The sequence below is a fragment of the Dendropsophus ebraccatus genome, chromosome 5 (genome assembly GCF_027789765.1).
Source record: "Dendropsophus ebraccatus isolate aDenEbr1 chromosome 5, aDenEbr1.pat, whole genome shotgun sequence".
NCBI lineage: Eukaryota > Metazoa > Chordata > Amphibia > Anura > Hylidae > Dendropsophus > Dendropsophus ebraccatus.
This window is the reverse complement of record NC_091458.1, coordinates 152,608,112-152,624,044: the sequence shown is the minus strand read 5'-3', so window position 1 is coordinate 152,624,044 and position 15,933 is coordinate 152,608,112. Positions and strand designations below refer to the sequence as shown.

Genomic DNA, 15,933 nt, shown 5'->3' with positions numbered 1-15,933 from the left:
CTGACATGTCTCTGTGCTGTTTCTATGACATGTCTCTGTGCTGTCTCTATGACATGTCTCTGTGCTGTCTCTGTGACATGTCTCTGTGCTGTCTCTGTGACATGTCTCTATGCTGTTTCTATGACTTCTCTGTGCTGTTTCTATGACATGTCTCTATGCTGTTTCTATGACATGTCTCTATGACATGTCTCTGCTGTCCCTATGACATGTCTCTGTGCTGTCTCTATGACATGTCTCTGTGCTGTCTCTATGACATGTCTCTGTGCTGTCTCTATGACATGTCTCTGTGCTGTTTCTATGACATGTCTCTGTGCTGTCTCTATGACATGTCTCTGTGCTGTCTCTATGACATGTCTCTGTGCTGTCTCTGTGACATGTCTCTGTGCTGTTTCTATGACATGTCAAAAGGTTTTTGTATCGACTGTGACACATTAAGGCGTGGGCTGTACAAGAGGTCTGAATGCATCCTATGGTATCTGGCTCTAAAACATTGATAGCAGATCCTTTAAAGGGGCTATCCAGGCTTAGGTACTCCGGCAAAAATCTTTTTCTTTCAAATCAACTAGTTTTAGAAAGTTATATAGTTAAAGGAAAAGTCCAGCGAAAATTTTTATTGAAGTATTGTATTGCCCCCCAAAGGTTATACAAATCCCCAATATACACTTATTACAGGAAATACTTATAAATTGCTTTTTTCCCTGCACTTACTACTGCATCAAAGCTTCACTTCCTGGATAACATGGTGATGTCACTTCCTGGATAACATGGTGATGTCACTTCCTGGATAACATGGTGATGTCACTTCCTGGATAACATGGTGATGTCACTTCCTGGATAACATGGTGATGTCACGACCCAACTCCCAGAGCTGTGCGGGCTGTGGCTGCTGGAGAGGATGATGGCAGGGGGACACATGGTACTGAGCATCCCTTTGGCTGTATCTTTGGCTGTATCCATGTTTTCCAGACGTTAGAGCTTTATCCAACTTCAGCAGCCACCAATAATCAAATGCCGAACGTTTGGGTTCGGATGGACTCGAGCATGCTCTAGGTTCGCTCATCTCTAATGGGGAACCTTTGGCCTTCCAGCTGTTGCAAAACTACAATTCCCATCATGCCTGGACAGCCAAAGCCAAAGGCTTTGGCTGTCCAGGCATGATGGGAATTGTAGTTTTGCAACAGCTGGAGGGCCAAAGGTTCCCCATCCATGCTTTAAAGGATAAAGTGTAAAGCAGAATTGTAAACTGTAGAAACAATGCAGCAAATCATAGTATGATCAATGCCATCCACCTCCGCAATATGTTTGCCTCCGGCCTGGGGGTATTTTTCAGGTATGGCCGGGCATGGGGTGGTTATGGATGGCAGAGGTCACTTACCTACCCCGTTCCAGCACCGGGTCCCGGATCGCGCCGCCCGGTACATCAGTTTCTGATGTGAGCTGCCGCATGAGACGGGACGTCTCAAGGCAGCTCAGCCATTCAGTGGCCATAGCAAAGTCCCGCCTCGGCCGCTGAATGGCTGAGCTGCCTTGAGACGTCACGTCTCATGCAGCAACTCACACCAGGAACTGGTGTACCAGGCAGCGCAATCCGGGACCCGGCGCTGGAAGGGGGTAGGTAAGTGCCCTCTGTCGTCCATAACCACCCCAGCTATAGCTTAAAAATACCCCCGGGCCAGAGAACCCCTTTAAGACAGCCATACCATACATGTCATATCAACTAAAGTAGATGTATACAAGGCATACAGAATGACCATGGTGCGTTGAAAATATTGCATCTTGAGATTGAGGCCTCCAAATTGTCATCCAAAAATAAGAACAAATGAAGAGTGAAGGAAAAAAGCAGATGACTAGTATGGATAAAGGAGGTCCTTACATACAGCAGTCATAAAGAGCGACTGGAGACTGGATATTACAGATCACACAGGGTCCCAGAAAAATAACATGAAGCCGCCCTCACCTGGAGCCCAAAGAGGCAGCTCATCCTGGCACAGGTAAAGAGCCATACAGGACATGTAGTACTGCACTATACTGTGGAGAGGCGCTACAAGTCACCCAAGTATACTTTAAGGGTCTGTCCCACGTTCTGTGCACAGTCCTTAAATACGGATGATGTTTTACAGACCAGAATTAAAAACTCTCAGCATCATCATACATCATGATGCCAAGAGCCCCCAAACAGTTTAAAACGTTGTGCTACTGTTCTGACACATTTCAGTAAGTAGTGTGAAGATTTATGGGGCGTTCACACTACGGTATTTTTGCGGAATTTTAGGTAGAGTCCATAGTATGAACGTCCCCTTAAATATCTGATAATGATGCCAATGATATCTGATGATGATGATGATGCCGGAAACTCCAAATTCCATTCCGTACCACATTGTCCGTATTTACACGGAACTAGTGGATGACCCCTTGGTTTTAAAAAGCACAAAACATCAGGACTAATATTGCGGTGTTTAAACTTTCACGTTTCATATTTCTCTTTCTGGGTTTCGGAACGCCAGACATTTTCTGACATGCTGCTAACTATTTATATGTGACTATCGGTTTGTGAGGCGTATAACAAACCATGAACACCAGCTGCAAGATTCCCACAAGATCTGTTGAGAAACAAAACTTTTGATGGCTATTGGGTAGATGGTTATTGGGTAGTTGCCGATTTACTTTAGAAAACAAACTGAGTGCATTTCAATCCTCGCGGAGCTGCAGGGCATTTAGAAGAGGAAAGTCTCTCATGTTTTCTTCTTCCATCAAGAACACGCTGTCCTCGTTGCTGCCGAAGTGGAACCATGTGTTCTCATAGTTCTGGGGGCTGGGTGATACGTCACAGAGAAGAGGTTGTGTGGAGTCCGATCTCACATAGACAGAGGTTGGAGGACTCTGTTCACGGTAGCCCTCTGTGATCACCTTGGCATACTGGACAGTGTCCACATTGACGTAATATTTCGGCTTATTTGGATCTTCTGGAGAGGATATTTGTTTTTTGCTTGAAAGTCCATAGTCTTCGAAACTGTTAACCTTGACTTCATTGTCCAAAGTTGGATTCTTTCCTTGCCATCCCTCCACAATTTTGAGTTCACTTGTAATAACCTGAGAAACATCACTGACGGCAAAAGTCATCTCTGGTGTCTACAAAAAGAAACCATTGGTTACTAGACGCCAGAAAATAATACAAAAGAAATGATAACTTTATAGATATGGCCCAGATTGATTAAACTCAGTATACTGCCTCAGCAACCAATCACAGTTTAGCTTTCATTTTACCAGAGCTAAAAACTCAAATTTTGCAAAAATGAGTAAAATTTGGAAAATGTCGAAAATTTGGAAAAATTATCAATTTTTAAAAATTTTTAAATTCTCTCTAAGAAGGGTAGTGATTCTACATAAATGAGCTAATGGTTATCAATTATATATATTTACTTTACATTGGCATCATTTGGTAAGCGCTCTTTTACTTGTTTAGAATGTTACAGGGTTTAGCAGCATATTATCAAATTTTTCTTTTTTATTTTAGTGACCAGATGATTTCTGAAGTGGATTTTCGAGACCTGTATGATAGAAACCCCTATAAATCACCATCATTTTAGAAACTGCACCTCTACAACAATTCACAAAAGGATATCCAAACTACACAGAAGTTTTTTTAGAAAGTTTTTGATACGCTAAAGAAAATTTTCGGTTTTCTTAATAATGTACATATAGCTCAAAATTACTTAAGGAACACAGTGGTATATGCACCTCAAAATTTGTTAAGCAATTTCCCCTGAGTATGACTGTACCCCATATGTGACCATACGTGATAAGTGATTGGTGGAGGTTTGACTGATAGAGCCCTACCAACCACAATAACAGGGGTCTTGAATACCCTGAATGAATGAATTTGGTCTACTATTCATTGCCCCCATTAGCCAGAATCCTGCTCCACACTGATGAGAGGCAATACCCCGAAACAGCGGTCTGTGGGTGGATGCCTGGCTTAGGTATTTCCCTTGTCATGTCGTAATACTCGCAACCGAGTTACACTATGATGTAAAAGGGGCCACCCTGGTATTTTCCTATGTGTGTCCCAATACTCGCAACCCAGTGGGACTTAAGGGGCTACCTATCAGGGTGATTTGGTGATTTCCCCACTGGGAGGCACCCCTTGGCAATGGGTTTCTTTCCCTGGAGGGATATATAGCTATTCCCGTGTTTTGAGACTTGTAAACACGAGGCTCCACGGACCCTGTTTTTGCATTTTTACATTTTTTAGGGGGCAATGTATCAATGGAGACTCTTAACTGATTACTCCATTGGATATTTTTGCCTGGATTAATAAAGCATTGGTCATGTATGCACATTGCCACTCCATTCAGACTCTAGGGGTCTGACTAAGGTAGTGGAATATAGCATTCGGCTATCTCGGTCAGTCCCATAATGTGTGAATGAAGTTGTGGTCCAATGTTAATACTGCCACTCACTGAGGGGTATTTATAGCAAATTATTTTACATTTTTTAATTATTAAAATATTCTAAAAAAAAATCCCTTAATGGGCGACTTGAAGTGACAATCGTCTGATCGCTGGTATAGTACACAACAGTACAGCTCTACTCCTATACTACCCTCAGATTTAGAGTATGTGACTGTATTTGTGGACTTTATCCAACTTCAGCAGCCACCGCTAATCAAATGCCGCATGCTCGATTTTGGTTGAACTTGAGCATGCCCAAAGATCGCTCAACTCTAGTACAATTCCCAGATCTATTACGCACCTCTTCAGCAGGTGTCCTAATTTGTTTAGAATACATTGTTTGCTATAGTCTAATTTACTAAAGTAAAACCTCAGGAAATTAAATAAGGTTAAATTGAAGTTGATGGCGCTTTGTCACCTTTTCTAAGAAGAAGACTCGTTTTCCCATTTGACTATTGGCAGGGTCTGGAACAACGGGCCAAAACCGATTCTTCATTCTGTTGTGGTTAAAGAACATAAAAGAAATACCATATTTTTTTAGTAAACTTATACCGAACAACTGATTGTAGCACTGCAATAAACCTGATGTAAAGATGGAATGAAATTTCAATTACCACTGGAAACAGTGAAATAGGTGCACGTACTGTACTGCATTTGAGGGGTCAAAAGGACTTATATCGGAAGACAAGAACACATAAGAGATAGTATATGATTGTATAGAAAACATCACTAGTGAGTGGACAAAGCTGACTTGTGTTGCCGCTTTATACTTTACTTGATTTACCTTTCATTTTTCATAACACAGGTAATAACCATGAAAATGAGGATCAGGAATCCAAGAAGAATAAAAATCAGGAGCATCGTATTGATGTCTTCATTATCTGAATGGAGATAAATTATCAATTGAGTACAGTATAGGAATCATTTGTAATTATATCCAATTATATGTGTATTACATTCATTATAGACCCAGCCTTCTATTTGTTATATATTATTATTATTATTATTATTATTATTTGTGCCCTTGATTCCAGAGTGCTATACAAGCGAAAGGGGGTGACAAACTTATGTAGAATGTAAAAGTTACGCTTTAAGTTCTTTACATGAATGGATCGGCACTGGTGCAGGCATGCTGGTGCTGCGGGCCTTTTTTTTAATCGGCACTAGGTTCTCAGGCACCGGGCAAACCTGCTGCCCCCAGTGTGTTTGTGGTTTTCCACCACGGGTGTTCTTTTCTGCTGTGCACCTGTTGCAAAAACTTCTTACTCCAGGTTAAGTGGTGATGGAGTGCACTTTAAAGTTTCACCACTAGATGTCAGTATTTTCTATATATGTATGCTCTTATGTATTGCACAGCTAAAGTTAGGAATGGGTTACTGTTTTATATGTACCAGGTGCCTTTGCTGACCTATAGGAGATGCTCTGTACTGCTCTTTTGACCTATCTCTTTTTTTTCTTTTGCACACATTCCTTTCCACCGCTGACAGGGTGGGTGGCACATCCCCTGTAGGAAGTTGTTTGGTGGGGGGAGGTGTAGCTTCAGTTCTTACCCAGATTCTCGTGGGAGAAGGACACACAGAGCAGACACCTCTGCTGTAGCCAAGTCAGGGCCTGGCTCTGCCAGAACCTTTATCCGGAACAAGTCAGTTCAGTGTGTGTCCAGTTAGTGAGTTGGTCAGAGACCAATTCACTACTATATCTACTATGCAGTACTTAACACTACCAAGGGAGGAGAGTTTGAGAACATCCTATTCCATGCTGAGAACCACTCTACAAAGTGCAGGGCAGTATCCTGATATACAAGAGGAACTAGCCTGGATAGGACAAAGCTACCAGAAGGTCTACGTATCCTATCTCGCAGTGCAGATGACCGGAAAGGCTTGGGAGCTTAGCTTCACCAAGGTAACGACAACTGGGGTTTGTTTCCCCTTAGGAGGACGAGTCACTCAACACTGTAGGGCAGAAGGTGGTCAGACTAAAGTCTATACATAGGTATAAGTACACTTCTCACTCTAAAGTATTCTCTCAAGTTCCAGCAAAGTATGTTGCTACATGGGGTTAGGACTCTCTTGACAAACTCCTCTCCTCTACGCTACTCTACTCTATGTTCAGCTCTTCAAGCACCATTACAACTTACTCTACTCTACTCTACTTCTTCAAGCATCTCCACAGCACAAACGAGTTCAAGTACTAAAGTCTGTGTAAAGATTTATCGATTTGCTGCCAAAGTGTATTGTACTACTAAGAGACTGTACAGTAAAGCTGTTATATTTTTCTATCACTGGGACTCAGTCATCCTTTCCTCTACACCAGCATCTATACACATTAGCCGCACGCCGTGGGTTATTTTCTCCCTTTCTGTGAGTGGCAGTACCGATTGTCCGGGTGGGTCGATTGCCACTCAGGACTACCGTGACAAGAGCCCAAGGGACCTATCACAACCCGGCAGGTCACCAACCATTTCTGGGGAGTACAGCCAGCCACAATACAAAGCAGGTGCCAACATCACACCTGTGTGCTGGACTAGCACTGGCGTTACGACTATACCATCTTTGGCTGAGCTGTCACAACAACACCTATACCTATACCAACCACCAAACGTTGATCTCCCCTCTGTGACGCAGATCAATTAGAATCAATGGAGCCGCGTTACAGAGGGGATGGGGTTTCATCACACTGGGCGCTGGTGGGTCCGTCTCCATTGCTTCATGCCAGGTCAGTACCCAGGAATAGACCAGCACCGTGCGTGGTAATCGGACGACGGTTTTAAAGAGAAGATCTGTGGCACTGGTATCCCTGCGTCAGCAACGATCCATTCATGTCTCAGGATGTCTTTTACAGAGCTTGGTTTCAAACTTCTAGAAGGAGAGTTGTCTCTTAGAGGAGAACTCCGGACTGACCTCTTTTTTTCACAAGTGCCGCTTACTGGCTGAGACATGACACATCCCAACTTGGGTTCCCGCCCAGACTGGAGCCAGAGAGGTGATAGCATGTTATTTCCTTTATCCTCCCTCTTCTGGGACTAAAAAGAGGTCTGCCCGGACTTCTCCCTTAATAAAGCCCTTTGTAACCCCCAAAATATCTGAACATTGCGCTTACCTAGGGCAGCAGTATGAAGCATTAGAACAGTCCCATTCACACTTCCTCCAGATGTTGAGCTCCTTAGCCACACTTTGTAGGAGGTTGATGGGAGCAGATTAGTTAGATTGTATTTTGTTGTCGAACCATCTAGAGTTGAGCCTAAAACAGTAGAATATATTTAGTAGCCCCCTATGTACTCTACAAGTCTTCTATCCAAGAGCCCACTAAGAGGACTATCCTTCTTCAGGTCTAAACTATCCAAAACTATCGCCCAAGTATTTCAGAGGGAATCGGCAATCACCCTCAGGCACAAACCGCTGACTGTAAAGTGATATTGTCCTCTCCTTTCCATGTACGGAATTCTCAGCACCTTCCTTAGGCTTATAGGGCCAGATCACACTGAGCAAACAAGGTGCAATTCCGCGGCGGAGCTCTCTGCTGCGGAATCCCGCCGCGCTCAGTGTCCTGCTTTGAGAAAATGGGAGAGCGCGCACCTGTCCGCTGCCGCCGCTCTGCGCTCGAAGAATGAACATGTTAGTTCTTTGAGCGGAGAGCAGCGGACAGGCGCACTCTCCCATTCACTCAAAGCGGGACATTGAGTGTGGCGGGATTCCGCGGCAGAGAGCTCCGCCGCGGCCTTGTGCTGTGTTTGCTCAGTGTGAACTGGCCCATAGGCTTATATTCTGGACATCTAACAGGAGTTCTTGGTGGTTTCTCCCCTCAGAAATGTGTGTTATTGTTGGTGAACAGTGCCGTATGGGCGGGGCTTCATGGATGTAGTGCCCCATATCCCCGCGCTGTTGGCCCCACACCTCTGTGACGCCATCTCCGCCCAAGTCTCACATCATTGGAATGGGCTGACCTAGAGGCCCAGAGGGGGCAGGGCTTAGGAGGTGATGACATCACTGAGGCATCAGGACTTAGGCGCTGATGTAGGTGGGGATATGGGGCTCTACGGCCATGAAGCCCCTCCCATACAGCACTGTTGATCAACAATAACATTTTTTAAGGGAAAGACCAACTAACATTTTTTAAGGGAAAGACCACCAAGAAATCTTTTATACCATAAGGGCCATTCCATCCAAACTGAACCTTTTCGTAACACCCGTAACACCTAGTTAAACCTAGTAAAACTGCAATTTAGACACTAAAGTTATAAATATACATTAAGAGTCTTAATGTATATTTATAACTTTTGTGGTTAAATTGCATTTTTTTAATTAGCTGTTAAAAAAAAAAATGGGTGTTACGGATGTTACGAAAAGGTTCAGTTTGGATGGAATGGCCCATAAGATAAAATTTCCAGAATATAAGCTTAAGAATGGTGCTGAGAACTCCGTATTCAGCTTTACTGTTACTTTAAGAACCTTTCCAGTAAAACATTCAATTAGTAAAAGTGTACAAGTACAAGTAAGTAAGTAAGTAACTTTGTAATAGAAGCAAAAGAATTCCCTTCTGTACTCAAAAAGCTGTTTTCCTACCTCCCCCCCTCACTTCAGAAGGAGTTGAATTTCTGTGTCCATTATAGAGGGGAGGGGGTCGAGGGGGATGAGTGAACACAGAGAGGAGAAAAGGCAGCCCTGCACAGCAAAACATCCTGCAATCTACTCTCACCAAGCTTCCAGATAAGCACTGACCTTTCTGACCTCTGGATCCAGCAATTTATGTGCCCAGACAGTCTCCAAACTACACAGCTGCTTCTGTCCTCTTCTTGGTCACTAATCCCCCTCGCCCCCCCCCCCTCCATAGGTTATAATAGACTCAGCAGAAACCATCTTCTCTTTGCTCCTCTTTTAATGAAGACAGCTTTGCTTGATAATGAACAGATGAAAAGTGAGGGGGGGGGAAAGGGGGGAAAACAGCTTTTTGAGGACAGAAAGAGGCTTTTACATCATACATCATCATACACAACAGGGGCTACATCTACAACCCTGGACCCAGGGAGGCCATGCACCACTCAGGTCCCATAACAAGTGCAGCAGCAGTACCGCACCACCTGCCCTTGCAGGATCTATCTAGTCACCAAGCGTCTCCCTCCCTGCAGCCACCGCCTCACCCTGCCGAGGGCCGATGACTGTGTCGCCTCCATACGGGTCTGATATTTTGGGCTACATACATGTACAAGTGCAGAATGTGCTTTACTCTTACAATGTTCTCTTCCACTCGTGTCGATCCAAAACACTGTGTAGTTGGTAATGAATCCATTGCTTCTTTGCACAGGAATTGGCGTCCATTGCACGGCCGCCTGGGATTTACTGATCGCTATCGAGGTGATTTCTGGAGCAAAGTCTGGAGCTACAGAACGAAAGATATCATAGAAATTATTCCTTATAGCCTTAAGAACCTTGAAGTGTACCTGTCTTTACGGCAGGTTGCCGGATTAGTGGAGATTTCCTTTGTTAATCCAGAGGTTTGGGTCTCCATGGCAACAAACTCGCCATGAGACCGTAACATGCTAGAGCCCCATTGGATCCAATGGAGGTCGCAGGCATTACAGGCTTAGGCCATGTTCACATGGCGTAAGAGACCAGCCGTTCCGTGATCCATTACGGAGCGGCCGGTCTCTGAAAAGATCATCCCGGCCGGTACTGCAGTACCGGCTGGATGCTCTTTCACGCCTCAGAGTTCTGATGCAGGCGCATCAGTGTGCGCCCGCATCAGAACTCACCACAGCACACTATGGGGCCGCAGCCGCTTGCTTCATAGTGTGCACTGACAGAGCTTTCTGCGGCCGCTATTCATTGACATGTCAGTTGTTTGCCGCGCCGCTAGGGGTCCCGGCCGGAACGAATACTATGTGTATACGCTCCAGCCGGGACCCCATAGACAGCAAGCCAATGTATTTTTTCGTATTAACAACGGCCGTTGTTGCAAAAAATACGTTGTGTGAACATAGCCTTAAGGCTCCATTACACAGTGAAGAGCACTCGTTCGCTCTTCACTGTCCAGGGAGGGCCGAGGGAGCTGTGGGGGGCTGCTGTCCGGGTGATCGCTGATCCCGGCCGGGTCACAGAATGGCCGGTCTCATACAGAGTGTTAACATGGCCTTATGGTGTGTTTGTAGCCATAGAGAAGCAAACTTCCAGAGGAAATCTCCACTAATCTGTCAAGATAGTTACAATTTAATATTTAAAGGGATTATCCAGTGAAAATCTTTTTCTTTCAAATCAACTGGTTTCAGAAAATTATATAGTTTTGTCATTTACTTCTATTTAAAAATCTCCAGTCTTCCAGTACTTATCAGCTGCCTTATGACCTGCAGGAAGTGGTGTATTCTTTCCAGTCTGACACAGTGCTCTCTGCTGCCACCTCTGTTCAAGTCAGGAAATCCCCTATAGAGAACCTCTCCTGCTCTGGACAGTTCCTGACCTGGACAGAGGTGGCAGCAGAGAGCACTGTGTCAGACTGGAAAGAATACACCGCTTCCTGCAGGACATACAGCAGCTTAGTTACTAGTCATGCCTTTTATTAGTGAGATCAACATACGGCAGATGATATAAGTTAATGCGGCTGTACGTTACCTCCTTCTTTAGAGTATGCCTCCATCTCTTTGGCCCTCCCTATATAGTCTGTATACAAAGGATAGAGTCTCACACTGTACCTCTGGAATGGTGGAATATCTGTAATAGGAAAAAGGCGGCAAAATGAATATAATGTTTGGAGTGTTAGTCATGGGATATAGTTATTCACATAGTTTTACACTGTCACTCACTAATGTTTTTAAATGTTTGTTTAAATGTTTTTTTTTTTTTTTAATTCTCCTTACTTAAAGGGAACCTGTCACCAACACATTGCTATCTAATCTCTCACCATCATGTTATACAGCAGGAAGAGCTGAGCAGATTGATATATAACTGTGTGGGAAAAGATTCAGTATAAATTGTAACATGTTGATTGAAATCCCTGATTATTCTGTGTTAAGGAGTCCAGTGGGCGGAGTCACTCAATGGACTGGACTCTTTAGCATGGAAACAGAATCTTTTCCCATAAAGATATATATCAATCCGCTCAGCTCCTTCTGCTCTATAACATGATGGTGATAGATTAGATAGCATTGTCTTGGCGACAGGCTCCCTTTAAATGTTGCTTATATGGCACCAAATTAGGAAGGAGATTTAGAAAGTGACACAATAGCATTGCAAACAAAAGCTACATTTATAGAAGTGCCACCGACTGTGTGTTACCTTCCAAAACTGAGCTCCTGCTTCCTTCCTGTTCAGTTTTCCAGTGTATTTCACAGTCAGGCAGCTCTGTACTTTTATACCACTCCAGCAGGTAGCCCTTAGCTGAAGATTGGGGATTCCACATAACCTGCAAGCTGGAATCACCATGGGAAGACACTTGAAGTGTAGACACTGGTGTCCCTATTATAATAAATGGAATAAATCTATTATAATGAAATGTAATGAATGTAATGAACGTATTACATTCAGAAAGCTGAAAGTGTCACTCGTTTCATTTTTTTTTTTTTTTTTTTGCAGAAATCAATAGTACAGACGATTTTAAGAAACTTTGTAATTGGGTTTATTAGGCAAATCTGCCATTATCTGCATTCAAAAAGACTTTCCCCAGGTCCCCCCCCTCTCCTCTCTCTCATTCACTGCTCATTATCAGGAAATCTGACTGGTTTACATTAGACGTGCCCTGTGTAATCTATGGAGAGGGGAGGGGGAGGAAGGAGATTAGTCACCAGCAGAGAGCAGAGAACAAAGTATTACACAGCAGGAGCTGTGTGAAAGCGCTATTCAAAGGTAAGAGAGGTCAGTGCTGACTGCAGAGAAGATAGCCCGGTGATGTAGCTGTAAATTAACTCTTTGTTGTCCTGTTTTGGTGCTTCAAACTGCTTTTTCATGATAAAAATGTATTTTCAGCTAATAAACCCAATTACAAAGTTTCTTAAAATCGCCCGTACTATTGATTTCTGCAAAAAAAAAACACTTTAAAGCTCTGCTCTCGGGTATTCTCAAGCTATGTCCACATGCAGTAAAATAAAAGCAAAATATAACAGTAAAATAGATATAAAGCACAGTCGTGTTTTGAATCTAATAACGTGCTACATTAAAGTCTATGGCAGGGGTAGGGAACCTTCAGTTTTCCAGCTGTTAAAAATTACAACTCCCATCATGCCTGAACAGCCAACGGTCAAGTTGCTGATGAACTCGGAAGGAGGGGGAGACGGATAGAAAAGCTCACACAGAGATTCTTGCATCTTCAGCAGAAAGTAGCAGCTGAGAACTGGGGGAAGGAGACTGAATAGATAATAACAAGTATGGAAGGAATTGTTAGTCTCACCATGGGCAACAACATATTAAAAGTTACGTTTCAGCGCAATACCCCTCTAAGACCTGATTGCTGTGCAATAAAGTTAATAAAGTGAGGCAGATGTTGAGATCTTCTTACCGTTCCTGGCAGTGAAGGTGATCTCGCTTACTGGAGAAGCTCCGGCATTGTTGTGCGCCCATAGGAAGACCTTCTTCTTTTCGGTGGGGAGGGAGATGGTACAATTAAGACTGGTTGTGTTGCATAAAATTGTGTCTGTTTCTTGTAGACGGGAGGAGCTCCTCACAATGTACCACACCACCTGGTCTGAATTGACCTTATTTCTCTCCAGTTGCTGTAAAAAATGGAGACACATTACGGGGCTATTACATTACTTTTTTTACCTTCATTAAAGGGGTACTCCAGGGAAAATTATTTTCTTTTAAATCAACTGGTTTCAGAAAGTTATATAGATTTGTAATTTACTTCTATTTGAAAATCTCAAGTCTTCCCATACTTATCAGCTGCTGTATGTCCTGCAGGAAGTGCTGTATTCTTTCCAGACTGACAAAGTGCTCTCTGCTGCCACCTCTGTCCATGTCAGGAGAGGTTTCCTATAGGGATTTGCTGCTGCTCTGGACAGTTCCTGCCATGGCAGCAGACAGCACATTGTCAGACTGGGAAGAATACCCCGCTTCCTGCAGGACATACAGCAGCTGATAAGTACTGTATGACTTGAATTTTTTAAATAGAAGTAAATTACAAATCTATTTCTCTTGTATGTGAAAAATTTGCACTGAGTAGTGTATATTCCTATAACCGTACCTTCCACATCAGCTGTATTTTCAATAGACTTTCACGTGTGGATTCCAGTATTCTCCACCAGGTCTCTAATTTTCCAGTTGGAGCTATAATGATTATAGTGGTTAAAGTGGAAACACATTTCAGAGGATTATTACAGGCGTTAGAATTGGATAAGAAATTTGGAGAAGAAAGCCTTGGCAACGGCCGCTCAGAGTATCATACACTGGAAGGAAAAGATGCCTAGAGATCATAACATCTAATGTAATCACTATTGAAAAAAATTATTTTAAACCTATTAAAGGAACAAACGCTTGACTGGAAAATACATTTATACTTGAAAAAGTGGGGGAGGAGGATCAGCATCAACAAGATGGATAAATAGTACCATGTTTCTACCCCGAAAATAAGCTATAGCTTCATCCTGGAGGCTTTTTGGCGTAAGCCTATAATATAAGTCCTAGTTACAGTCAGCTGACCAAATCCCTAACACTGGGTGGTTGAGCATCAGCCAATCAGGGCCAGGTCGGAGGGTACATGTGCAGTGTCCCGGTACAGGTGGTCCACTAAGTCTTACCTGGGTAAAAGTAACTCTGTCCGGTGTTACACAGATGGGGTGAGGCTGCTGTTTGTACATTCACCACTTGGTGTCTCACTCTCTCCCCTAACTGTTTGTCAGAGCACGGCTGAAGGAAAAGGGTTAAGGGTAGACCCGGACACCCCTATAATAAGCCTAGTTAGTTCCTGGTGGAGGGTCTTTTGTTTGTTTTATGGGAGAAGGAGGAAGTTAGAGTTGCCGCTGCAGTTTCCAGTCAGGCCTGGCTTAGGCCAGGGCCCTGGTGGTCTTTTGTCGGTAAAAGTGGAGTAGAGGGACTAAGACAAACCTACAGGATGGGTAACCGTTCTCTAGGGACCACCTTGTCCACGCCAGGGATCCTTCTCCCTATCGTCAGGACAGTTAGCAGAGTCAAGGGACTGATCCGCAGTAAGACAAAGAGCAGGACGCCGAAGTATCTTACTGATTTTCACATGGCTATCTTGGGAAGTCTCGAGGAGTCTGCTATGCCCAGTATTTAGTACACTGAATACACTTCTACCTTGGACAAGGCCCCGAAGACGGTCCCTGTACCGGACCCTTCACCTCTACTTCTATTCTCTATTTCTCTGCTCACTACTTCAACCACTACTGTCACCTGCACCTGTCAAGTCTTTATTCAACTATATTGCTGTAAAGTTTTTCATTGAAAGTCACCTCCACACCTTTACCCACACAACTGCGCTACCTTTACAAGTGGCAGTGCCTATGTTTCCGGGGGTGGGTATCACCACTCCTGGCCACCATGACAAGTGAACCAGCAAAAATCACCAAGCCCACCTGCTGCATAACATCCTCAGAACTCCTGGCCATGGCACATGGGCCAACTACAGAGGGGGGAGGGAGGTATATAGTATGGGGACAACCTGCAGAGGGGGATGTATACAGTATGGAGGAATAACTACGAGGTGAGCTGAGTATATAGTAAGGGGGCTACCTGCAGAGGGGGATGTATACAATATGGGGACTACCTGCACAGTGGGATGTATACAGTATGGAGGCCTAACTACAAGGTGAGGTGAGTATACAGTATGGGGGCTACCTGCAGAGGGGGATGTATACAGTATGGAGGAACAACTACAAGGTGAGGTGAGTATCCAGTATGGGGGCTACCTGCAGAGGGGGATGTATAAAGTATGGGGGAACAACTACAGAGGGGGAGGGAGGTATACAGTATGGGGATTACCGAGAGGAGGATGTATACAGTAAGGGAACTACCTGCAGAGGAGGATGTATACAGTATGGAGGAACAGCTACGAGGTGAGGTTAATATACAGTATGGGGGCTACCTCCAGGGGGAGGTGGGGGGGGGGGGCAACAGAGGTATACAGAGAAATAAATAGTACCCTGTCTTTTTTTCGGAGAAACACACAATATTAGACTTATTTTTTATTTTAGAAGAATTATTCTGACATCTTAGTTAATTAACGGCTATTTTTTTTTTCTACATAACCAGACTTACCGGTTTCTACGGTGGTTGTTGGTCCCCATTCACTCCACTGCCCGGTTAGATTCTTACGGATACAACGAATCTGGAAATCGTATTTTGCCCCTCCTAACAAGCCGCACTGGTCCATGGTCTTCACATCAACTGGGATCTCTACAAACTGAAGAGAATAAACACGATTAAAAAGAACAAAAAATATTTGTATTGCAGTAAAAACAAGTTAGATTTAGTTTTACTCCATCAGAGTGTTACTATACATCTGAGCAGAGGTAAATATAGCATTGCTCTCTGACTGGATG

General features: G+C 43.8%; 1 protein-coding gene across 2 annotated transcripts in view; it reads right to left on the bottom strand.

Moving 5' to 3' along the window:
- Positions 1–1,627: 1,627 nt before the first annotated feature.
- CSF3R (colony stimulating factor 3 receptor) overlaps positions 1,628–15,933 on the bottom strand; it is a 33,857-nt gene continuing 19,551 nt past the window's right edge. For both annotated transcript variants that reach the window (XM_069972648.1, XM_069972649.1), the window contains 10 exons: positions 15,650–15,794; positions 13,617–13,699; positions 12,933–13,146; positions 11,717–11,896; positions 11,054–11,152; positions 9,681–9,827; positions 7,551–7,691; positions 5,236–5,332; positions 4,870–4,948; positions 1,628–3,129 (listed from right to left, as the gene is read on the bottom strand). In XM_069972648.1, coding sequence (XP_069828749.1) covers positions 2,689–3,129; positions 4,870–4,948; positions 5,236–5,332; positions 7,551–7,691; positions 9,681–9,827; positions 11,054–11,152; positions 11,717–11,896; positions 12,933–13,146; positions 13,617–13,699; positions 15,650–15,794 — 1,626 coding nt within the window. In that variant the 3' untranslated portion in view covers positions 1,628–2,688. The remainder of the gene's footprint in view (positions 3,130–4,869; positions 4,949–5,235; positions 5,333–7,550; positions 7,692–9,680; positions 9,828–11,053; positions 11,153–11,716; positions 11,897–12,932; positions 13,147–13,616; positions 13,700–15,649; positions 15,795–15,933) is intronic.